Below are 24,052 nucleotides of genomic sequence, written 5' to 3' on the forward strand. Positions count from 1 at the left end.
TAATCTCTACACCCAACCTGGGGCTCAAACTTACAACCTGGAGATCAAGAGTCACATGCTCTACCAACCAGCTAGGTGACCCCTGGGGATCCTTTCTGATGCTTTATAGGAACACTTTGAGCACAAAGTTCTACTTTACTTACTTACACGAAGGGAGTAAAGGCATTAGAGATGGGCCTCAGTAAATGTAAGACAAAAGCATAAATAAGTTCTCTGCTTTTGCATCATCGTTTATTACAAAGAGAAACCTACAATTATTTTTTTAAGCAAATTCAAGGCTCCAGGACTCATCTCTGGGGCCTGTCCCTCTTAAATACTAGTAGGAGAAGGGGAGAAGAGAGTTAGCTGCTCTTAGCTCCTACCAACACTCCCTACCCCCTCCCCGAGTGCAGCGCCCTTTGAGGATGTGTGCGGGGAGCCATGGGGTCCCCCCCCTGGCGTTCTGCAGCACCACCCAGCGTCCTTCTCTCCCCGCACACCTGGGCACCAAGTTCCAGGAAGCTGCCCTCTTGTGATAGAAAGTGAGCTCCAGTTCAGGGTGTCCACCTCCTCCAGCTCCAGGAAGCCACCCCATCATGTGGCTTCTGGAAAATTCACTCTCAGAATTGGTCCAGCGAACAGTTACAGGTAGAGAAGGTAGAGGGAGCAACTGAAACTCACCCTTGACCCTGTGCCCCTGGAGGAAGTGAAGTCTGTCCGCTCCCTCTCTCCATTTCTTGCCATGCCCACCTCCCTGCTGGCACCGCCACAGCGAGGAGGGCCGTCCTTCCTGGGTGGGGCTCTCATCCTCGGACTGGAGTGCTTCTGTATGTGCTGGGGGACGTGGGAGTACCCTGGGCTCTCCCAGGCCTTCCAGAAAGCTGGGATATATAAATACAAACCTAAAACCAGACATTTCCTGCCAGCAGGCATCAACTGCCCCCACGGCTTCAGCTGTGGCCAAGGAGGCCAGCGTGGCAAGCTCCTGTCTCAGATCCGGCTGACGGCAGGAGTGGGGAGGTGCTAGCATCCTCCTTGGCCCCCTTCACTGTCCTTTGTCTTCCCTGTCATCAAAGAGGTTGGGGTTCTCTGCCAACGTGGCTCGGACTTTCTTCTTCTCCTTGAAGCGGCCCGAATTGGAGACTTTGACATGCTTGCCCTTTGTGTTCTTGTCCACAATCTTCTCCAGGCGGGTGTTAAAGTTGCCGTCGGGGCCTCCGCCCTCGGGCCCAGGGGGCTCTGCGCTGCCCTCTGTTTGGGCATAGGTGTCGGGGATCTCATAGAGCACCTTGGGTGTGGATTTCTTTTTCCGCAAGAAGGTCAGCTTCCACCAGCCCACTTCGGTCATGGCGTTCCCCGAGCCAAGGGTGGGGCTTTCTGCAAGAGCAGGGTGGGACAGTGAGAGGAGGCAGTGGGGGAGCAGGGGGGTACCTCGGAGCAGCCCTCTCTAAACTCCTAATCGTGGGCTATTTCAATAGTCCAGGCCTGAAAGAATTGAAGGTGAAGCTGAATGAACCCAGGAAGAGAGGGGAGAGAGGGGCCTGGGGAAGGGGCAGCCAAGTGGACATCAACAGGCCAAGGGGCCGCGGGACAGCCACATACTTTTGCCATGCAGGGGTAGGGAGCTTTGAGATTCCAGGCCCCTCAGGGCTGCAGGGAGGTGAACGGCTTGCCTGGGTCACCCAGCACCCAGACCACTGACACCCTTCCCAATTTCTTCCCACTAGGCCACCAGGCCCCGCCGCCAGGAGCCGGCAGGTGGTTGGCTGGTATCAGATGGGTAGAAACACCCTGTGCATTTTGTTTAGTATTCATTATAAAATAAATAGGATTTACAATTTTGAGAGTAATTTGGACTTCCCAGTGGGGACCAGCAGGAGTGAAGGAGCCATTGCATTTTTCCTGAGCGGGAGGAAGCTCAGGCCGGGAGTGGGAAGTCCCGGGGACTGTACTAGCCTGTGACCTCTAGCAAGTTACTTCTCTGGCCCTCAGAGTCCTCAGCTGTCCCTTCCAGCCCTAACATTTAGCTCTAACGTTAATCCCTGCCCACAGAGGGAGGCATGCTTTGCAAAGTAAAACATGGTAACGTCAGTAATTATCGAGGAATGGTTCCTTTCCCCACCTAGCTTCCATGAGGACAGGAGTTTGCAGGGGAGCTAAAAGCTTGGAAATCTGGAAGGTTTGGTGAGGCCACAAGGTCTACATGAGATACGGTTTAGACCAGGCTGGACCCTCCATAAGGTACCCAACAGAGGTGGGGCTTGGAGGCTAGAATCCAGGCATCCCCGCTGACAAGCGATGCGTCCTGGCTTGGCCTCATCTTCTACTAATTTCCACATAGATGCTGTCTGAGCTAGTACGTGTTCTGGGAGATGAGGTTTCCTGGACATCGTTGCTGGTGGGGGACGGTGGGTGGAAGGTGGAAGAAAGAGACAGCAGACTGGAGGAATTCAGAGCAATGGAAGGGCAGGCAGAGGGATGACAGATCAAGGCATCTGTGAGTCTGGAGAGGGTGGTGGTCTGGTTCTCCGGACTCTGCATGTGGCTGTGAAGGGTCCTGGGGAGGAGCCAGTAGCCACAATACACCAGAAAGCTAGATGGTCAGGCAGCCCAAGCACAGGCAAATCTATCACCTCCTTTTTTTTTTTTTTTTTTAAGTTTATTTATTTAGTTTGAGAGAGAGGAGGGGGAGAGAGCATGAGGAGGGTAGGGGCAGAGAGAGAAGGAGAAAGAATCCTAAGCAGGCTCGACGCTGTCAGCACAGAACCCGAGGAGGGGCTCCAGCTCACAAATCGTGAGATCATCACCTGAGCCGAGATCGAGAGTTGGACACTTAACTGACGGAGCCATCCAGGCGCCCCGTATGTTACCTCCTTTTAAAAACCAATGGTCTTAGCTACATTCTCTAAAAAGACCAGAAAGAAGTATGACAAATGATTAATAGTGATTTTCTTTATGGAAAAGGAATTGGGGGTGTTTTCTCCCTGTATTGTTTCTGGTTTCCAGATCTTCCCTAATGAGCAAGGATTTTTTTTTTTTTTTTTTAAGTGGGAGAGCATATCAAATTTGGGAAAAACAAAAGCGGGATGCTGGTCTAGGCTTGGAATGGGTTGAGTGCCCGCCTCCATGGGCCCCTTGCTGCTGGTGCCCCCTGTCCCGCCATATACTCAGCCCCCGGCCCAGATCACATGCCTGATGGATTCCTTGCTACCTCTTTGGGAAGCAGATCCCACATTGCCAGCTCTGTCCCTCTAGCTGAGCTCAAGTAGCAAGAGAAGCCCAGGGGAGATCTTGTGCAGCTCCCACTTAGAAAGTGAAAGGGGGTGAGAGTGGCCAGATAAATACTCTCAGGGCACCCTGGAGAGGTGAGTGCACAAAGGGGACAGCCTGAGAGGTTTGCTTTGGCAGCTTGCCCCCCACCTGGGCTTAGCACAATCTTGCACAGAACTTGGTGTTCCAGAATGGGTTTCTGGAAGGAGTTGTGGGGAGGGCACTTGCTTGGCCTGTGGGTGCCCAGTCACCGCCTGGTCTAGGGCAAGGCCCGTGACCCCACCACCGCCCATCCGGGGTTGCCAAGGAACTCAGAGAGGGGTGGAGAATCCAACTCCTGAGCCGACGATAACCATCTGACTGCCCACCCCCTTGAGAGAAAGTGCTTCTGCCTGTGCCGGCTAAAATACACCTGCTTTAGGGGCACCTGGGTGGCTCAGTCGGTTGAGCATCCGACTTCGGCTCAGGTCATGATCTCCTGGTTCATGAACTCAAGCCCCACATTGGGCTCACTGCTGTCAGCGCAGAGCCTGCTTTGGATCCTCTGACTCCCTCTCTCTCTGGCCCTCCCCCACTCATGCTCTCCCTCTCAAAAATAAAAATTAAAGCAACATACAAAAAAGACACCTGCTTTAGCGGGTGCTGCAAATCGGCATCCACGGGGCTTAACTCTCCCCGGAATGAAGGAAGTGACCGATCACAAGGAACCTTATCAGAAAACCATACAGAGAGACGGGAATAGACCTTGGACCCTGCCCTGGGACCTCCACCATGGCACCAAGTCATCAGGGCCCTTGTCTGCTGGCCTTGAACTCTGGGCTAAGATGCCTTTTGCTGTCCCTTCTGTCCGAGAGGACATAGAAGCACTGGTAAGAGATGTTTGCCCCTTTCAGCAAGACTGACGTATGAAAATCTAAACAGAAGAGATAAATTAGAGGACTGTTTATTTTACAAAATAACCAAACTATAAGATTATTTTAAGTGGTGAGTCACCCCAAGATAGTGTAAAATCTGATTTGCTTTCAATCAAAAAAGTGATGTGATATGGGGCGCCTGGGTGGCTTAGTCGGTTGAGCGTCCAACTTCTGCTCAGGTCATGATCTCGAGGTTTGTGAGTTCGAGCCCCGCGTCGGGCTCTGTGCTGACAGCTCGGAGCCTGGAGCCTGCTTCGGATTCTGTCTCCCTCTCTCTCTGCCCCTCCCCCACTCATGCTCTGTCTCTCTCTCTCTCTCTCTCAAAAATAAATAAACATAAAAAAAGTGATGTGATATCGAAAGCTATCAAACATCGGAAAGAGCGATATACTTACAGCCACATGCCCACGCCTAATCACAGAAGGTCAGAGGAAACGGGGGGCAGGGGGTGTCCTTGGGTTTTCAAGCAGACCTAGCACTTGGTGACATGTGGTGGGGCCATGCGGTCTGCGTGCGCAGGGCCCTTAGCTGGCCAAACTGAGGGCTGGGCCCTCGCCCTGGGGCCCTGCAATCCATGGGATGATAGAAATCAACCCCTGAGGACGTGAGTTAGCTACATCGCCGCTGTTTGCACAGCTTTGGAGCCCACAAAGGGCCTCACAGGATAGCCTGCCACCACCCCCCACCCTGCCTATGACAGCCAGCACCCTGGTGGGCATGTGGCCACCTAGGACAGGCCCCACCACCCTAGCTGAGTTCCATGAACTGTTCCAAGGGCCTTGTCCAGACTGAACCAGGCCCCTTCTGAGCTGGGACAAGTTAACCATTGACAGTGTTGGGGGTGGAGGAGTGGAGGGGACTTGAGGAAGTGAGTCAGCTTCTATGCTTGAAGACAAAACCCAGAACCCCCCAGCCCCTATCCCTCTGCAGGGCCCCTGATGCCATTTGTGCACTCTGGGTAAGACTGGGCTACCCTGGATAGGAACAGAGAGATGTTCCTACCAGACGGCCAGAAACATCCTCCAGGCTGGGGATGGGGGTGGGGGTGGGGGGTGGGGGGTGGGTAGGCTCCAGCTTAGTAAGAGTTAATACAGAACTGCTCTGGAGGGAAACTTTCCCAGAAAGAGCTCTGCTGGAGGCCTGGATTAACTCCAAGAGCCAGTGGGATGAGTCTTGAGTGCTGCCTGCCCACCTAGGGGAGAGATGGGAACCAGCCCGCCTGGGTTCCCCCTCCCAGTTAGTCTTGTCAGCCATGGAAGTGGAACGGAGTGCCCTGACTGGGCTCTGTGCCTTGGTTTCCCCACCCCCTCACCCTCTGCCTGTACCTGTAATCCTGGCTGCTCCGGGCTGGAGGTGAGACCTTCCTTAGAGAAGGAGCTGAGCGTGGCAGCTGCCCGGGAGGGAGACCGGAGGAGGTAGGGGTGCCTCCAGGGTGCTGCGCCAGGCAAGGCTCAGGCCGGGCGAGCTGGGTAGGAGCAGCTGGACGGCAGGTGCAAGAGAAACAGGTGCAGGAGCGGGTACCTGCTCCGCGGCGGCTCCAGGAGTCAAGGTGAACCTGAAACCCAGCCCCTCCCGGCTAAGTAAACAGAAGCAGAGGCCGGATCAGGCTGATGAATATTCATTACCCCAGAAATCCAATCCCAGTGCCCCTGCACCCACCCAGAAGTCAGGGTCCTCCGGGGATCGCCTAGGCAGGAAGAGGAAACCCCAAGGGAAGTCTGGGGCAGGAGGAACAAGGGAGCCTCTCTCCTCAGTTTCCCCACCCTCGTGGGCCTGGCTGCACCCCCCAGCTGTAGCCAAGGTCACCCTCACCCATTTCATGCCCCAAAGAGGGTCGGACGCTCTCCATCACAGACCACATCTGGACGTGGCCCCAGGCACAACCGGGAAAGGGTTAAGCGCCGTTGTTCCCCGTTGGCCGGGTGGGACGTGGGACGGGGTGCACCCTAGCTCCTTTGAACTCCGGAGTCGAAACCAGTCCCTGGTTAAACTGGTTGGCAGACCGGTTCCCAGGCTGTCCGCTCCACCCCAAAAGCTCAATGCTCCTCAGGCGGGCACTGGGTGGGGGGCTGCGGTTCCCTCTTTACCTGAAGGGCCCCTCCTCAGGGTGGGGGGTGGTCACTGGCCCCACCTTGGGCCAGGCTCTCCAGACCCACCCACCCTCAGACATCTCCATCGCTTAGAGGTAGGTTTCAGGGGCTGTGAAATCAGATGCCAAGTTCCACGTGCGTGGGCAGAGGGGCATTTGTTTTTCTGATAACTGGACCATGCTCCTATTGTACTCTGCAAAGTACCGCTTCATGCCCCTTCCCCCAAACTTCCAGGGGTCCATTGCACGGGCTTTTGGTGGATGTTATAAAGGGGGTAACACCTGGGGCCAGCTTTCTGGGAAGGAGGAGAGACGGGGCTGTGGCGAGGCTGGAAGAGAGGGAAAGGCGAGAAGGCAGAGCGTGCTCGGGCAGGGGGCGACATCCTCACGGATCCCCTCACTGACCCACCCCCTCCTGCAAACCTGCAATAGCCAAGGTGGTGCGCAGCGTTCACCCAGGGCTGCTTTCGCATCAGGCTCCGAGCCTTGGAGCAGGTTATTTTGCCGCCCCCCTCAGGTGGCCCATCTGTGCTGGCATTCTCTCCCCTAGGACAGGCATCGCTGGAGAGCGAGGAACATCCCCCTGTGTGTTCAGTGTCCCTGCAGCTGTGTGTCCCAGTGCGGCCTGACTTAGATGCCCAATTCACCCACCCAGCTCCTTCCTCCAGGGTCTGAGTGTGTGCCAGGCTCTGAGCCAACTACTGGGTAGAGAAAAGGCAGACGATCCCACTTTCCTTGGGCTCCTAATCCCCTCAACCAACTCCCAAACTAACCACCTCTCACATCTGCCCTACCATTTCCAACCCTGTTTCTACTTGGTTCAACTTCTCATGGCCTTGTGAGTTCATATTCTCCTCCTTCCTCAACAGCCCCCCTACCTCTAGGCCTCAAGTGGACAGTCCTTCAAAGGCCCCCCTTGGCCCATAGTGGAACCCACTTGGCCCGGCCCTCTTAGGATGGGCCTCTGCAGCTTCCTCTCCCAACGTGCCATAAATCCTCTCACTAGTCCCTTTCTCTGCCTACCTTCCTGGCCAAAGAAGCTGGGATTAGGAGTGCGTGCTGTGTTCCTGCTCGGGAATGACCTCCTGTGTAAACTAAGACAAACTTGGGGGGCCTGGGTGGCTCAGTCTGTTTGTTAAGTGCTGACTTCAGCTCAGGTCATGATCTTGCAGTTCGTGAGTTTGAGCCCTGTGCTGGGCTCTGTGCTGATGGCTCAGAGCCTGGAGCCTGTTTTGGATTCTGTGTCTCCATCTCTCTCTGCCCCTCCCCTGCTTGTGCTCTGTCTCTATCTCTCCAAAAAAATGAATAAACATTAAAAAAAATGTTTAAACCAAGATAAACCCCTATTCATCCCTCAAGGCCTGAATTAATTATTACACCTCCTATGCCACCAGGAACTTTTTTATTCCTTCAGAGTTTGCTCATATGCTATTTAACATGATATATACCATGATTGATCATATGGGTGTATGTACACACATATATACATATATAGTATTGTAATGATCTATTCATGTATTTGGCTCCCTTAGAGAATTTTATCTCCTTGAACCAAGAATTATCTGCCACAGATTCAGACCTGACATAGTAGGGACTTAATACAAGCTTTAAAACGCAAATGAGAAATAGAAGTCTTGTCTTTACCCTAAGAAATTCTTAATCTAGCTTGTTTGCCTTTTTCCCACAGTCCCTGGGTCAGGCAAATGTGAGACAAAGCCCATGTGATTTCAGCTACAGCAGGCTTGCTGTTAATTATCATCTTCCCAGGGGTTTATGTGAACTTAGGATATTATTTTGCAAGGTCCGCCTGCCTCTAGTAAGAAGTCTACTTCTTGGGGTGCTGGCTGGCTTGGTCGGTGGAGTGTGCGACTCTTGATCTCGGGGTTGTGGGCTTGAGCCCCACACTGGGTGTGGAGATTACTTGAAAATAAAATCTTATAAGGGCACCTGGATGGCTCAGTCAGTTGAGCATCTGACTCTTGATTTTGGCTCAGGTCATGATCCGAGTCATGGGATTGAGCCCAGAGTCAGGCTCCACACTTGGCATGGAGCCTGCTTGAGATTCTCTCTCACTCCCTCTGCTCTTCTCCCCCACTCACGTGTGCTCTCTAAAATAAATAAAATGAAAAAATAAAAATCGTATTTTTTAATTTTTTAAAAACATTTTTTAACGTTTATTTTTTTGAGAGAGAGAGAGACAGAGCATGAGCAGAGAAGGGGCAGAGAGAGAGAGAGACACATAGAATCCGAAGCAGGCTCCAGGCTCTAAGTTATCAGCACAGAGCCTGACGCGGGGCTTGAACTCAAAAACCATGAGATCGTGACCTGAGCCGAAGTTGGACGCTTAACCGACTGAGCCACCCAGGAGCCCCTAAAAATACAAATCTTAAAAAAAATAATATAGCTGTCCCAGGAAGGTGCCCACAGCTTTCTAGATCCATCACTTTCTCTGAAAGCCCCATCTCTTTGAGAATGGACATCCCATCTAGAAGAGAACAGAAGAGGCTAAACACTCATCCCAGCTCAAGTGTTGGGAAGACACTGGAGGGTCAATGAGATGGTCACTACCTGGGGTACAGCAACCAAGGGTCAGGGCACCATTTCCATCTTTAGGAGAAGGGGCTCCTCCTGGAAGCACTCCTGCCCACACTCCCTGACTCCAAACTCCAGAACTTTCTGATGCCTGGGACCTGGGGAGGGTGGGTGCAGAATCCTGTTCTCTGATTCCCACACTGCAGAAGGAGCCCGAATGAGAACTGCAGTGGGCAGGATTCGGTGGATGCCCACCTGTGGCCGGCCCCCGGAGAACACCACCAGAACCAGGTGCGGGCCGTGGAGTCTCTGGCCCACCCTCCAGACAGGGACCAGCCTGGGAAATCAGGCCCCACCCTTGGCCTTTAGGAGATTTATTTCTGGGAGGAGCTGGGCTGGGAGGGGAGTTTGAGATAAGGCTATAAACTATGAATATTTTCTAAACAGGCCACTTTATTGCTTTATGGTGTTTTTTTTTTTTTTAACCTTTAAATGCACCTCCCTAAAACCAAGTTCAAGTATGATATTCTACATACAAACATGCAACGTGCACGTTTTCAGAAATTTGCCCTTGTTGAGTGAAGGAAGTAAAATACACCTAGGGAGCCCCAAGGATCTTGGGGCCCTATTGTGGCACGAAGACACAGGGACCATTGGGTTACAGTTGCAAGCAGTTCAGGGGGCCTGATTCTAAGTCTTGAGCTGTGGAAGAAGAGATGACGAACAGAGCTGGAGAACGTGTAACCCTCCCCACTCCAGACCAAGTGACCCCAGTCCCTACTCATTACTAAATGGCTGCCTGCACATGTCACACCTCTTATTCCTTTCTTTACAAGCAGCCAGTAAGCACCTGACTTCAATGTCAGGTGTCATGCAGCTGGGGTTACCCAGATGAACAAGCCTGTCCTCGCTGCCCACAAGGTGCTCACAGATGATGTTCGGAGGCAAACTAAAGAAAAACTAGTCTCCGGGGCTTTTAGCCCAGCAGGCAGACACACACACACACACACACACACACACACACACAGCATGGCTGTGAGCAAACACACAGAAAACACGGACCATATAGTAATAAACATATGGTGGATAAAAGAAATGGATTATTTGAATGTCAAGGGTAAGCCTTCTTTTTATGGCTATTGCAGGAAGATAAGTAATAGGTGTTCTTGCCCAGAATGAGGTGTGGTAAGAAGGAACTTTGGAAAGGGGCAGGGACTGCAAGGGTGGGGGTTCCAAGCTTCTGACACAACAACTGGGGGAAAAGATGGGAATCAGGCCAAAGTGGAGGGAGAAAGAGACCCGGGGCTGAGATGGCCAAGCAGAGTGAATGGGGTAGGCAGGGCCTCGGGAGAAGCCACATCCCACGGAGAACAAGAATGCAGGCTGGGGAGCCAGACAGGCCTGGGTTTGAATCGCAGCCCCACCAACTACCAGCTGTGTGAACTTGGACAAGTTACTTAACTAAGCAAGATCTGGCTAATAATAGTACCCACATTATAAGGTTGTTGGAAGGATCAAGTTAGATAAAGGCTTGTAAAACCTCTACACTGTCACGTGGCACACGGTTATCACTTAATAAGAAAGCTAACAACAACAACAAAGGATAGTCAAGCAGCCTGCCTGCAGGCCACCCTGGGGCTCCGTGCTTTCCTGTCCAAAGCTGGCACAGGCCTGCTATGCCCTTCTCCACCTCCCCAGTGTCCCATCTGCTAAATCCTCAGAGGATCATGAGAATCACAGTAAGGCATCCCACATGCCACCTTCCGACCGCTGGCAGCCCCCAGGACCCGATGCCCCGGATGCCAGACCACATATGTGCTTCTCTGCCCATAGGCCCCGAGGTTCTCTGTGGCCTTTGGAAAAGGACAAACACTGCAGAATGCCGCCCCAAACCCACACTCCTGTGCTGTCTAGGGCAGCCACCCTGAGCTGAGGCCAGCGGCAGGACAGAACTATTTTTAAACATCCTTCTGTTCCACATGAGTCACCCCGGGGAGCTGTGGGTGGGGTGAAATGCTGGTGGTCTCTGCCTCCACCAACTCACCCTGTCCTGCTGTGCCCCACCTGTTGGTTCAAGGAGGAGAGATGCACCTTGAGGGTGGGGCAGGGCCATGCTTCTTGGGGTGTCCCAGGGAGCCAGGAACACATAGTTGGAGCCCAGTAAGTGTTTGTTTAATCATGGGGGGGAGTCCCAGCAATTCTTACAGCCTGAGTCAGGACTCTGAGATGGGAGCCAAATTCCCATGAGAGAGCCCTGAAGAGGCCCTTAGTTCTGCCTAGTGAGCTATATCCAGGGAAATCTTTCAATCCATGTGGGAATAATGATGATTAGGGGCACCTGGGTGGCTCAGTTGGTTAAGTGTCCAACTTCGGCTCAGGGCATGACCTCCTAGTTCCTGAGTTCGAGCCCCTCATCAGGCTCTGTGTTGACAGTGCAAAGCCTGCTTGGGATTCTCTCTGTGTCCCCCTCTCTCTCCCCCTCCCCTGCTCTCTCTCTTTCTCTCACAAATAAACAAATAACTTAAAAAAATTTTTTTTAATTAATGACGATTAATGTTTCACACACACACACGGTCTTCAAAGCATGAGAGATATATTAAAGCATGTTGTAAAATGCCAAGTGTTATATACGTCTAACATGTTTATTTATGTAAGCCTATAAACAGAAATACCAAGATAGCCAAGATAGGTGCTAGCTCCATGTTAAGGAAACTGGCTGGCAGAGAGGTTATGGAAATAGTCCAAGATCTCCCTGGATGGAAATCTAGGTCTTCTTGTTGCTACAGCACACCACACAGTTCAAGAACAAATTTTTCTGAGCCCCAAGTGCTGTGCTGGGGCAGAAACGGGGTGGGGTGGGGGTGGTCCTTTCCAAAGAACCAGCCAGAGCCTCCTGGAGGAGCTAACATCCTGGAAGGGGAGGGGCCCCAAATGGCACACCCAGCCCTGTGAGGTCCCTGGTAATCTATCCTGGGCCCACCCAGTCTCTTCCTCACTCTACCCACCTCTTGCCCAATCTCATGCCTTCCCTCAGCCTCAGCCAGCATGTGAACTTCAGATCAGTCAGCTTGTGGCTCTCCAAAGCTGCACCCTTAGCCCCAGGGCTCCCCCTGAACTCCACAGCTATAGACCCAAGTGTCTCTTGCACGCTTTTTTTACATGGGGGCCTCCCAGCACCACTAACCTGGTAAGTTCAAAGCCAAGAACCCCGCCTCCCCAATACCTGGTCAGCATCCTGCATCCCTGTCTCAGTTGGTGGCGCTCCTAATCCAGCCACTTTACGTGTCATCCTTGCTGTCTATCTCCCCCATCCACACACCCACTTGATGGCCAAGTTCTGTCCATTTCCCTCCCAAACATCTCTCAAATCCAGCCCTTCCCCTCCTCCTCATGCCTTGTCCCAGGTCACTGACCTCTGCATGATAACTTCAGATAGTCTCCCTGTCTCCAGCCTTATCTCCCACGAAACCATCCTCCTTGCAGTTGATTTGAACAGGTCCCTCCCTGCTTCAAAACCCTTCAAACCCTCCAGTGGTTCCTCTCTGTCAGCGGAGGTAAAGTCCAAGTTCCCTAATGAGGCTCCTCCCTATGATATGACCTTTCCACTTTTACGGCTCTTCTCTGGCCACTCCTTGCCGCAAACCTTTTACTGCACAGAGGCTGGCCTGCCTTCCCGGCCGCCTTCATGAGTGTGAGACCTGATGCAGGGCCCCTCATGAAATTCTTCAACTTTTTAACAAGGGGCCCTACATTTTCATTTTGCCCTGGACCCCACCAATTATGTTGCCAGTCCTGCCTGCCTGCCTGTTGTTCCTTGCACCCCTCTTGCAGTTTGTGGCCTCCATAGCTTTGTCTGGACGGTCTCCTCCACCCGGAACACCTCTCCCCACATGCCCCTCTTTGTGTAGCCCTTCCTTTAAGATTCAATTGAGGTGTTCTCTTTGGAATGCCTCCCTTGACCCTCCTTCCACCCCTTTCCTGTCCAATCACACAACACATAGCAGGTGCTCAACACATGTCTATCAGATAAATTGAACGGGAAGGTAAAATGTGACAAGTGCCAAAGGCTCCAGGGTCGGCGCTAGGACCCTGCCTGCAAGCACAGTAATGCCTGCACCGTAAACCCCGCGCCCACCTGGCCGGAAGCTGCCCGGACCAACTCTCCGGCGCCGTCTGCTGTGATCTCGCAGCCCCTGCAGCCTTTTCTCGGCGTCCCCGCCCTTCTCCAGCTCTGAGCCCGCCTCGCGTCTCCCATTGGCTGTCTTCGGTTCTCCCGCCCCTCCCGGGCTCAGCCATTCGGAGCCCCGAGGTGGGTGGGGCTTGTGGCCAGGGGTGGAGCGCGCGCCCCGATTGGCTCGGAGGAAGATGGCGACGTGGCCCGAGGAGGTCCGACCGTGCCAAAACTGAGGCTCGGCCAGGCCTGCGCTGGATTGGTTGTAGGTGGGGCTGACTTGGGTCGCCGGCCGGAAGCGGAAGTGGAGGAAAGATGCAGGTGTGGAGACAGGAGCTGGGGGAATGGGGCACTGGTCTGTCACCCCTGGACTGAGCTCAACCCGTCGGTCCCAGACCCGCTTCTCCGGCCTCCCTCCCGGGTTCGGCCCTCCCCGGCCCAACATTCTGGCCCCTCAAGGTGGCGGTTGGGCCCCGGAAATAAGCGCGCGGGTGGCACGCCCCCTCCCCGCGCTCAAGCCCCGTTTCTCGCTGTGTTTCCCGCCAGGACCATCAGCACGTGCCCATCGACATCCAGACCAGCAAGCTGCTCGGTAGGAGGGGACGCCCCGCGCAACCGCTGTCAGGGGGAAGCCCGGCCCATTGCCTCCTGTTGCCAACAGCTGGGAGCCGTGACGCCCCAAGGCCCCTGACCACTCGCCCTGTTCTATGCCCTCTGCGGTGGTTACCTGCCGGCGCTAGGAAGAGCGGGAAGGAACCATTCTTAGTCTGTACTTGACCTGCGTCTTCTACTAACACGTCATTCCTAACACGTGTTGTAAGGTCATTCAGGCATCAAGAGAGTCGTGGCTTACTTTAAAGACGGTCAGCTACTAAGCAGTAGATCTGAAATTGGAACTTAAGTTTGTCAGCCCCCAGGGTCGATGTTTTTTGTATGAAAAAAAAAAAACTTACTTTCCTTTCGTTTTAATTCTTTTTTTAAAAATTTTAATTATTTTTGAAGGAGAGAGAGACAGAGCATGAGCGGGGCAGGAGAGCAGAGAGAGAGAGAGAGAGGGAGACACAGAATTCGAAGCAGGCTCCAGGCTCTGAGCTGTCAGCACAGAGACTGATGTGGGGCTTGAACTCACGAAACTGTGAGATCATGACCTGAGCCAAAGTCGGATGCTTAATCCACTGAGCCACCCAGGCACCCCTACCTTCCTTTCATTTTAAAAGCTTCCATCTCCGCTTGATTTTAGGAGGAAGAGAGACAGAGATCCAATTGGGAATAAAGACCTTTTAGTGGCCAGGCCATCTCCCTGCTGCCAGTATCTGATCTCTATACCTCCTCAGTTCAGAGCCAGGCAAGGACCTCTTCATTATGACTTTTCCAGGGCAAGTGCACAGCTCCTGGATTTTAAAATGCTCATTGGATCAATTGATTTGATGCTAGTTTAGTCATTAAGATGACCTCTGTTTGACTACCTCGTCCCCTTCTAGTTCTATGACATCTACAGAATTTTTCTCTCTGAAGATGTTAGAGGAATACGGCAGAAGCAGTGTAAGTGATAGCTAGCGTGGGACCCCAATGTTTGGCTAGTTGGCAGGTGTATTAACAAAGGCAAGGTTCTGGACTCACCATTGTGGACCATTCGGTCAGTCCTGTGCAGTGGCCACTTGATGGAGCTTCTTCAGTGTCCTTTCACGTTTGTCCCAGTTCTGCAGCACCTGTGCACTCTTGCTGTATGAGCTTGTCACTGGTCATGGGAAGGACCAATGGAACAGCAACCATTCATTCAGAGTTGGCTCTACCAGGTGCTGTTTTAAGCACTTGACATTGTAAAAATGATTTTTACTAGGATTTATCGAGTCCTTGCCATGTGCTAGGCACGGTGCCCCATGTTTTACTTTTATTCCCTCTTGTGTCCAGTACCGTATTATCCCCATCTTACATGTGGGGAAACCAAGGCACAGAAAGGTTAAGAGATTTGCCTAAGCAAATTGATAATCAGAAGCCAGGACCATGTGATCGCAAAGCCTAGCTCTTAGTGCTCTCCTCCTGAGGAAATGTACATGGCTCTCATCCCCCCACCCGCTCTACTAAAAACACAAATCTGGGCTCAGATTCCAGGAGGTCAGTCATATTGGTATTCTCGTGGTGCCAGGTGTTACCTAGTCTGCAGGGCGCTGTAGGTATTAGGGGCTTTGCAGTTGTTCATTCATCCGGTACTTGGCATAATCATCTTGTATTTTCCATTGTCACGGTTAATCCCAGCCCTGAGGAAGTGGAAGTTGAAAAGCATCCTCTGTCAGTAAGAAAGATATAATTACTCATGGAAGCAAAAATATTATGGAGAATTTAGAGCGGTCAAAAGTGGCACTTTGATGTCAGGACTAATTCACAGTTTTTCTTTATCCCTGCACGGAGGCAGTTGCTCTATGAAAGTCACACTGCGATGAAGTCAGGTTGCTGGAGTCTGTTTAACGCCAAGGGTCCCTTTGAGGCTCTCTTTATTCCCATCTTCCCGTGATCCCCCACACCTTAACCAATATGAACACAACTTTTAACCAGTGTCTTAGCGTATTTCACTTGAATTAGTGACGGCGTTTTGGCTGTCATGAGTGGGAATGCTATGATTTGGGTGTTTCTCACATAGACTGGCTGGTCGACAGACGACACTGCAATCTGAAATGGCAGAGTCTGGTGTTGACCATCCGAGAGAAGATCAATGCTGCCATCCAGGACATGCCAGAGAGCGAGGAGATCGCCCAGCTGCTCTCTGGATCCTGTGAGTGATTTGGGACTACATTACCGGAGCCCCGTCTTTCCTGGAGCACTGTATATCAGCCAACCTCCTCCCTTATTGTTTAGCTTTAGGACTAATCCCTAGAGAAAGATTTATTGGGGGGGGGGGGCGGGGTACATGCTAGTTTCTTCCAACACACAATGGTGAAGGGGAAAGCTATGCATGCTAAGATTCTCAGCACATTCATCAGTCAGCCATGTGCCCAGCATAGTGGGCAAGATACTATAATTCCCAGAGTCTTTGCTCTTCCTTGCTCTCTAGACATTCACTACTTCCACTGCCTAAGGATCGTGGACCTTCTCAAAGGCACCGAAGCCTCCACAAAAAATATTTTTGGCCGGTACTCTTCACAGCGAATGAAGGCAAGTGTGGCTGAAGCCGCTTAATGTGCAGCCAGACCCATCCGGTCTACAGGGTCAGAGCCTCTGGTCTCGCTGAGGGTCCGGTGGAGATGCCTACATAGCATATTTCCTGAGCTTTCTGTCCATCCCCAAAGTTTATACCAAAAGTAGATCCTACCCCTGGGTTTCCATTTTCAGGCCTGCTGCTTTGGGGAATGCTCATTGGCACCACGCTGTTAAAATGAAGTGGTCCAGCCAGCGTTATGTAGAAAGGCAAGGGGTTTGCGTCTGATGTGATGTGAAGGCTGGGGGAGCTTCCCCTGTGTGCGGCCTGAGCTGAGATGTGGCTGCCCGAGTGCTATTCCGGCTCACTTCCTATTTCCGTTCTTACCCAGGATTGGCAGGAGATCGTAGCCCTGTATGAGAAGGACAACGTCTATCTAGGTAAAGTGGCCCAGCCTGGGAGGCTGGAGTCCAGGGGCAGCCCACTCCCAGAGTTCTGGGACACTAGGCTTCCAGGAGGCACAGTCCGTGGCGGGGATGAGGTTGGGGTATGAGTGTTTGCCAGGTGGGCCAAGAAATCCCCCAAAGAGTGTTGGGAGAAAGCGGAAGACCAGGCAAGTAGGGGGCCTTTGCCGGGCCTGACCAGGCAAGTATGTATAGACCCAACACCACTGACCTCTTGGTGACCACCTGCCCCCTCTTCTCCACTGGGCAGAGGAAGCATGGGTCATCGGGGGGCCATATTGGATGCCTGAGAGTAATTACAGGGCCGATTGTACTTCGGGGTATGTTTCCCCCAAGTATTAATAATAATAATAGCTGATTCTTGCTGAGTATCTACTGAATGCCAGGAATCGTACTCCTGTTTCATGTGGATTCTGTTAGTCCTCATGGGAAATATTTTGGCACCTATTTTACAGAGGAGGACTGGATTGGAGAGGATAAGGTGGCTGTGTGAGGTTCCACGGCTGGGAAGGGAAGGAACAGGGTGGGCGGTGGGGGGAGCCAAGCCGTGCTCTCCGCTGCCAGACCTCGGTGTATTTGTGCGTGTCCCGGGGGCAGGCTTGCCTTGTGGTGTGGGCGTCTGGGGTGAATTTCCTGGGCCCTTCGCAGTGGAACTCTCTAGCCTCCTGGTTCGGAATGTCAACTACGAGATCCCTTCGCTGAAGAAGCAGATCGCCAAATGCCAGCAGCTGCAGCAAGAATATAGTCGCAAGGAGGAGGAGGGCCAGGCAGGGGCCACCGAGATGCGAGAGCAGTTCTACCACTCATGCAAGCAGTACGGCATCACGGTGAGCAGGAGGGCTCCTGGGGCCTCTTGGCCTGAGCCCAGCTCCTTGGCTTCTGGGAAAGGTTCCCTTCTCGGCCCGGTTGCACCCTTCTTGGGCCAGTGTCTCACCCATCTCCAGTCTCCGGGCATTTTCTTTAACCCACTGGGCTCCGCTTCCCACCACTCCTGTCTTAGCCTCCCTCGTCCATCCTCTTTAGGGAGACAACGTCCGGAGAGAACTGCTGGCCCTGGTGAAGGACCTGCCGAGTCAGCTGGCTGAGATCGGGGCCGGGGCCCAGTCTCTGGGCGAAGCCATTGACCTCTACCAGGCCTGTGTGGGGTTTGTGTGTGAAAGGTAAAGGACCTCTTTCTCTCCAGCAGCGGGGACAGTTGACCTATTTTTCCTGCTGTCCTCTCTTCTCTGCTTGTGTTTTCGGACATGACATTTGAGTTTAATTTTACATACGTGAACCTGTGGAAGCCTTGCCCATCTGGCTGCAGGGCTCAGGGTGGCGCCCGGCGGGGGCTCTGTGAGTGGGCAGTGGGAGGGTCAGTCTGGTGCTCCGTTGCAGCCCCACAGAGCAGGTGCTGCCGATGCTGCGATTCGTGCAGAGGCGGGGAAACGCCACGGTGTACGAATGGAGGACGGGGACCGAGCCCTCTGTGGTGGAGCGGCCGCACCTCGAGGAGCCTCCTGAGCCGGTGGGAGAAGACGCGGTAAGATGATGAGCCAAGTGAGAGCTGCTTCCTCATCCCCCCACACAGCTCCACCCCTCCCCACCCCGCCCTGACTGAGTTCAGAGTCTCAGAAGGAAGAAAAGAGGAGACTATACATAGAAGGGTCCAGGGGGGCCCTGTTCCTTTAATTTTCCGGCCTCCTTGAGGCCAGAGTGTGGATGAGCACTGAAGAGGCTCAGTGAGCCTGTTGGCTTTCATCTAGAAATCCTTCAGCCCCGTGAACTCAGAAGTTGGGCGGTCCTTTGGGGAGCGCGGAGCCCATTGCACTTGAACAGTGTGCCAGTGCCCCTTCCAGGGGCAGCTGAGGCCCCTGGGGAGGCAGGCCCCTTTGCTTTCACCCACTTTCTGTGAGCTAACACTTTTTTCCCCTTCTAGATTGACTGGGGTGACTTTGGGGTGGAGGTGGCTTCTGAAGGGACGGACTCTGGCATCTCTGCCCAGGCTGCCGAAATTGACTGGGGCATCTCCCTGGAATCGGACTCAAAGGTTAGAACGCTCTCACAGTCCATCCCTCTGAGAACTTTTCTGTGATCACTGCTTTGGTGATAAAAGAAGCATTGTCTGTCTCTAAAGGCATTTCTTGAAGTCCATAGCTTTCAGACCAGATTGGCAGGGGGAGGCAGTTTCCACAGTGTCATATCCCAGGTTTGACATTTTTCTCCTGGCATTTGAGGCAAGGTGCCAGGTACGGGCAGGTGGTAACTCTAAGCAGGGATGAGAGTGGCAGCATACATGGGCCCCCCTGCCATCTTTGCCACCTATGTCAGGGCTGTAAGTCCTTCGTACAGTTGAAATGTGTAGGCCGTGGACTTATCAAGGGCTTTGGTTTATCCCGGCTCCCTTTGCTGGGGAAGATCCTTGCAACCCTGCCAGGGTTCTTTGCTTTCTACCTAGGAAGCTGGGGGCGATGGGATAGACTGGGGAGACGATGCCGCTTTGCAGATCACAGTGCTAGAAGCTGGAACCCAGGGTAAGTGCAGCCCTCCCTGTAGCCCTGGCAGAAGTGAGTGCTCAAAAGCCAGCCACCCTGCCCACCCCCCCAACGTGTCTCTAGAAACAAAGAAGAAATGCACTTGCCAAGATTGGGCTTCTCACGCATTTAACTGTTTTCTTAAAATCTTGATGATGGCGTGAGTGTGGAGGAACATTATAAGTCTGGAAGCTCTCAACTTTTGAGATCCCAAATATGGGTCACCTTTCCTGGTGGGAGGTTCCTGGAGGGCTGCTGGACTTGGAGGTGTGACCTGACCCCCTGCCCACCGCTGGAGAGGATGCAGCAGCGATCTGAGCCGCTAGAGGGCGGTGCAGGATGAAACTTCGTGGCCTACCAGAGCAGAGGAGGCCTTTCCTGGCCCTGAACCCAGCTCTGCGGCCCCCCTCACAGACTGGCGGCCCGTAGTAGTGGCTGGTAGTAGTGTCCGGTTAGGGAAAGGGTAACCCTATCCCCCTGGGATGAGATCGATAGTAGCTTTAGGGCAATGGGTTTGTGTCCATATTAACCCACCAGAACCTCTCGAACTTGAGGGTCTTTTTCTGTGGTCCCCAGCAACTTTATCACTTCTCTGTCTCTCCTCCTGGCAGCTCCAGAAGGTGTTGCTAAGGGCCCAGATGCCCTGACACTTCTTGAATACCCTGAGACCCGGAATCAGTTCATTGATGAGCTCATGGAGGTACCTTCGTCCTCTGGGAGGACGCTTCCTCTTTGTGTTAATCTCCGCCTGTTGCCTTCCCAGTGGACTGCTGGCTGGTGAGGTCCTCGTCAAAGTTCTTAGTCCTCACCTATTCCCTTTTCTTTCTGCCCAGAGAGGCCCCTCTTAGCCTCCAGGACAGAGAAGGACAAAGGGATCAAGTTTCTAAGGCAGAATAAGAGTGACAAGACATGCGTCTGGTTCCCAGATTCTTCCCAGCCCTTTCTTAATCCAGGGCTTCTCAGATGTGGATTCCTGTTCCCTGAATTTCATTCCTCCCAGAGAGAAAATACCTTCACTGGGGCAGAGAGAACCCGTTGAATCTGTGTGTCCTTAGTTATCCGTACACTGGGAGGAAGGAGAGGTGTCCAGGGCTTGAGAGGGACTGAGATAGGAGTAGGGGACAGAAGAATGACAGTGAGAAGCTGCCTCAAGGTCTCACATTATAAATCTTTTTTTTTTTTTTTAATGTTTTTTTTATTTTTGAGAAAGAGAGAGAGTGTGTGAGCCGGGGGGGGACAGAGAGAAGAGAGAGACACAGAATCCGAAGCAGGCTCCAGGCTCTGAGCTGTCAGCACAGAGCTGGACATGGGGCTCGAACTCAGGCACCGTGAGATCCTGACCTGGCCGAAGTTGGACACTTAACTGACTGAGCCACCCAGGCGCCCCATCAAGCTCTCACATTATAGTTGCTAAGTTTTTAGCAGTAAAAGTATTCAGAGGAAATAACACCTTCTCACCCAGAGTCCAACCCTCACGTCTCATTCTTGCGTTTTGAGCATCTGAGAACGTCTGAGTTCTCTTCTTGGTTTCAACCAGATCCTCTTCTGCCCTCAGCTCGAGATCTTCTTGACCCAGAGAGCCGTGGAGATGAGTGAGGAGGCAGACATCTTGTCCGTGAGCCAGTTCCAGCTGGCTCCCGCCATCCTGCAGGGCCAGACCAAAGCAAAGATGGTTACCATGGTGTCGGCGCTGCAGGATCTGATCGGCCGGCTCACCAGTCTTCGAATGCAACACCTGTTTATGATCCTGGCCTCACCAAGGTCTGGTTTCCCCCTTGACGTCGGGCTGTTCCGGAGCATGATGTGGGGCTCTGCCATCTTGAGCAGCCCCGACTCCTTGTGTTCCTCTTCTCCATGAGCCCCCAGAGCTCTTCTCTGCCTCCCATAGCAGTGCTGTCACGGTTGGGATCAGGGGTTGTCTTGGGGCAAGATGGCTCTGCTTCCCAAGTAGGACGGGGGAGCTGGGAGCACTCTACCTCGCAAAGAAGGAGTTGAAGGGTGTGGAGGCTGAGAGGCCTGTTAGGGATTTGGTTTCCTGAGCCTCACCTTTCCCAGCAGCTGAATGGGGATGCTCGGGGTTGCTCGGCTGCACCCCTCACCTGAATACCCTGCACAGGTATGTGGACCGAGTGACTGAGTTTCTCCAGCAGAAGCTGAAGCAGTCCCAGCTTCTGGCTTTGAAGAAGGAGCTGATGGTGCAGAAGCAGCAGGAAGCGCTTCAGGAGCAGGCGGCCCTGGAGCCCAAGTTGGATCTGCTGCTGGAGAAGACCAAGGAGCTGCAGAAGCTGGTGAGACCGGAAAGGCAGACCTGCCAAGCAGGTGGGGGACCCCCAGTTTCTACACAGCAAGGCACCCCTGCCTCTCTGCTTCCCACCCACTTGGTACGTCTGTCTTTCAGATTGAAGCTGACATTTCCAAGAGGTACAGTGGGCGCCCCGTGAACCTGATGGGAACCTATCTGTGACAGCCCCCACATTCTACCTTCCCGGCTTCCCAGCCTTCAGGAAGGGGGGTGCGACAGCCAGGGCTGATGCGGCAGGGCCCTTCCTGGCCAGAGACCAAGTGATTGGAGGATGGAAGGCCGCATGAAGGAGCTGTCACCTAGATGGTGACCTTGACCCTCACTGTATTTTCTGGCAAGAAGCTATCTTGATTGGCCCTGTGGCCTGTCAGCCTGCAACCCCAGTTTCTGGTCCTTCTCATCATCTAGTTGGACTTAATAAAAGACGAAGAGACTCTTGCTTCACCACTGACGGTTTCTGCTTCTCTGGGCCTTGAGTCAAGGCCATGCACCTGTTTGCCTGGGGTTCTTGATCGAGTGGGTTCCCTAGGCCATCAGCTGTTCCTGTGGAGTCCTGGATTAGAGACTCTCCCTCTTTGCCTCTGGTGACAGGGAGGGCCCCAGATGAGCATCTACAAGTGGTTCAGCAAGCTCTGGGGTAGCTGAGTCTGCTGGGCCCCTTTCTCTCCATGGCCAGGCCAGACTGCCCCACTTGGGCCAGAAAGCCAAGGGGAACAGTCGAGTGGCAGCCTTGTTGGAGCCAGCGAAGCTGTATTTTCCTTTTAATCACAGCTCACCTCCAGGCAGGGGGAAAATGCGGTTTGGGGAGGAAGGGTCTGATAAACAAGGTGGAGACAGGAGTTGTCACCTTCACTAGCCGCCTGTCCACTTCCTGCCCGTAACTGCTCGCACTGTGATTGGGTAGAGCCCACCCCGGGATGGTGCCCCTCTCCCAAGCCACCTACCCTTCCCCATTTCCCAGGAAGGGTAGGGGTTGGGGGTGGCCGGCAATTCGATTTTAATTTCATAGCAGAGCAGTTGATTCATGGCTCTTTGTCGCTGGCGTTGACTCCCGTAATGACTTTCCATCAAAATGAAAAGTGGAGTGACACCACTCATTATTCCTGCTGCTTGTTATCTCAGTTCTGGGGAGGGCCGCCCCCTCCCCGCTGCCTTTCAGCCGTCCCGGACAGTGAGTGATGGCCCCTATTAATCACCGACCCCGCGGACTCCGGCGGACACACGCTATCCGAAGGAGAGAGAGATAAGGCAGCATGAACTGCTCGAAGCCGCTCCTATCAATTAATGTCAGCCCGTCGCTTCCCCCCAGTCTTTGCCTGTTCACCTCCTTTTGGAGGAATTGGGGGCTGGAATTAGTCTAGGAATTGGAAAAGGGAAAACATTGGTGTGGAATGTCGAGGTAAAACCGTCCTTAGGGTCGAAGGACACAGAGGGGACTGCGCGGGCTGCACCCTGCCCTCGGCCGCCGTGAAGGCGCCCGGCCTAGGGGGCTGTCTGCGTCTCTTCGTCCCTTTCCCTCTGAGAGGGTGGCCGCCAGCTCCTGCCCCACCTGTTCAGCTGCCGGCTGCACTGGCCTTCCGGCCTGCCTCTTGCAGCAGCCATCAGCTCACCGAGGCATGCCGCCCTCGCCCGCTCTCCTGTCCCTCGTCCAATCACCAGCTGCTACACAGACACTATTGCTTCCAGGCACCGCGAGGTAGGGAGAAGCCCTGTGGACCACGTGACTGCAGCAGGCTGGGTTTGGGCCTCGAAAGCTCTTGCTCCTCGCCCTTCCAGAGGGGCACCTCGCCTGCCTTCTCTGCCCTGCCTGGGGCCAATGGCAGGAAGTCACACAGGCTGAGGTTTGGCCATCTTCGCAGGAGGGGAAGTGGGTTTAGATAGAAAGTGTTCTCTCTGCAGATTTTGGCCACGTTGCTAAGCGGTGTGGTTAGGGGACTGTTCTCTCTCAGAGGGATTAGGCCTGGTTCGCTGTTTGCCTGGTAAAGCGAAGGCCCGCTCCAGGCTGGTGTAAATTGTTTCTTAAAAGCCTTTTACCCCATAACGTGAGGAACCTTTAGCTCCAGCTGCCTTTGGCCCGGGCCTCGCTTCCTGGGGCCTCACTTTCCCGACCACCCTGAGACACCGAGACCCTGCCTGGCTCTTTTACCCCGCGGGAGAAGAGTCTCACAGATCTGCCCCCAGGTCTCCCCTAGTGCCACTCTGATTGCAGTTGGGTTCCTGCTGGCTTTTCTCTGGCTTGCCTGACAGAATCCATCATGGCGATGAAACGAGTTAATATACACAGGGGTCTTAGAGTGGTGCCAGGCACAGAGTAAGCGCTCCTGGGCAAATGCGAGCTCATTTCCGGGGTGTGACGTAATGGCCCGGGACTCCTCATCCCCGTCTAACTTGGCTTCCTGGAAGGGAATGGTGAGAGGCTCCCTTGGAGCTTGAGGACCAACTTCTGAGCAGTCAGGTTTCTGGGGCCGCGAAGTAAATGTTCCAGGAGAGGGGGAGGAGGTGGGCTGAGATTTTCTGTTAGTTTGATGTGAATTGTAGTGCCAAGAGCTCCCCCTGCTTTTGTGTTCACTTTTATGCCACCTTTTTCCAGAGAAGACTTCAGGCTGTCACCGCTCAGCCAACTGGTCACCCTGCTTCACTTTTTTTTTTTTTTTAATTTTTTTTTACATTTATTTATCTCTGAGA

General features: G+C 53.4%; 2 protein-coding genes across 6 annotated transcripts; one reads left to right on the plus strand and one right to left on the minus strand.

The window, feature by feature from the left end:
- Nucleotides 1-205: 205 nt before the first annotated feature.
- On the minus strand, nucleotides 206-12,325 carry PRR15L (proline rich 15 like). 5 transcript variants are annotated; one of them, XM_047845641.1, is made up of 3 exons: nucleotides 12,198-12,325; nucleotides 5,489-5,718; nucleotides 206-1,356 (listed from the first exon to the last, which is right to left on the minus strand). In XM_047845641.1, the coding sequence occupies exon 3, from the start codon at nucleotides 1,325-1,327 to the stop codon at nucleotides 1,025-1,027; it is 303 nt and encodes a 100-aa protein (XP_047701597.1). In that variant the 5' UTR covers nucleotides 1,328-1,356; nucleotides 5,489-5,718; nucleotides 12,198-12,325; the 3' UTR covers nucleotides 206-1,024. The 5 variants fall into 5 exon arrangements, with proteins under 5 accessions (XP_047701597.1, XP_047701596.1, XP_047701595.1 ...); XM_047845640.1 differs by having other exon boundaries at nucleotides 5,489-5,739; nucleotides 12,198-12,302; XM_047845639.1 differs by lacking the exon at nucleotides 12,198-12,325 and adding an exon at nucleotides 5,976-7,469 and having other exon boundaries at nucleotides 5,489-5,739.
- Nucleotides 12,326-13,138: 813 nt separating this feature from the next.
- On the plus strand, nucleotides 13,139-21,814 carry CDK5RAP3 (CDK5 regulatory subunit associated protein 3). Its single transcript, XM_047845957.1, has 14 exons — nucleotides 13,139-13,276; nucleotides 13,502-13,547; nucleotides 15,594-15,725; nucleotides 16,005-16,105; nucleotides 16,480-16,528; nucleotides 17,201-17,379; nucleotides 17,576-17,712; nucleotides 17,930-18,074; nucleotides 18,471-18,581; nucleotides 18,990-19,065; nucleotides 19,677-19,765; nucleotides 20,621-20,826; nucleotides 21,182-21,353; nucleotides 21,464-21,814. Exons 1-14 carry the CDS (start codon nucleotides 13,271-13,273, stop codon nucleotides 21,527-21,529), a joined length of 1,515 nt encoding a protein of 504 aa, XP_047701913.1. The 5' UTR covers nucleotides 13,139-13,270; the 3' UTR covers nucleotides 21,530-21,814.
- Nucleotides 21,815-24,052: the final 2,238 nt, after the last annotated feature.

The sequence above is a fragment of the Prionailurus viverrinus genome, unplaced genomic scaffold (genome assembly GCF_022837055.1).
Source record: "Prionailurus viverrinus isolate Anna unplaced genomic scaffold, UM_Priviv_1.0 scaffold_35, whole genome shotgun sequence".
Classification (NCBI taxonomy): domain Eukaryota; kingdom Metazoa; phylum Chordata; class Mammalia; order Carnivora; family Felidae; genus Prionailurus; species Prionailurus viverrinus.

Coding starts and splice junctions, on each gene's coding strand:
- PRR15L (XM_047845641.1), bottom strand. CDS start 1,327: ATGACCGAAGTGGGCTGGTGGAAGCTGACCTTCTTGCGGAAAAAGAAA.
- CDK5RAP3 (XM_047845957.1), top strand. Junction 17,380..17,575: donor GCAAGCAGTACGGCATCACG/GTGAGCAGGAGG, acceptor CATCCTCTTTAG/GGAGACAACGTCCGGAGAGA. Junction 17,713..17,929: donor GTGGGGTTTGTGTGTGAAAG/GTAAAGGACCTC, acceptor GCTCCGTTGCAG/CCCCACAGAGCAGGTGCTGC.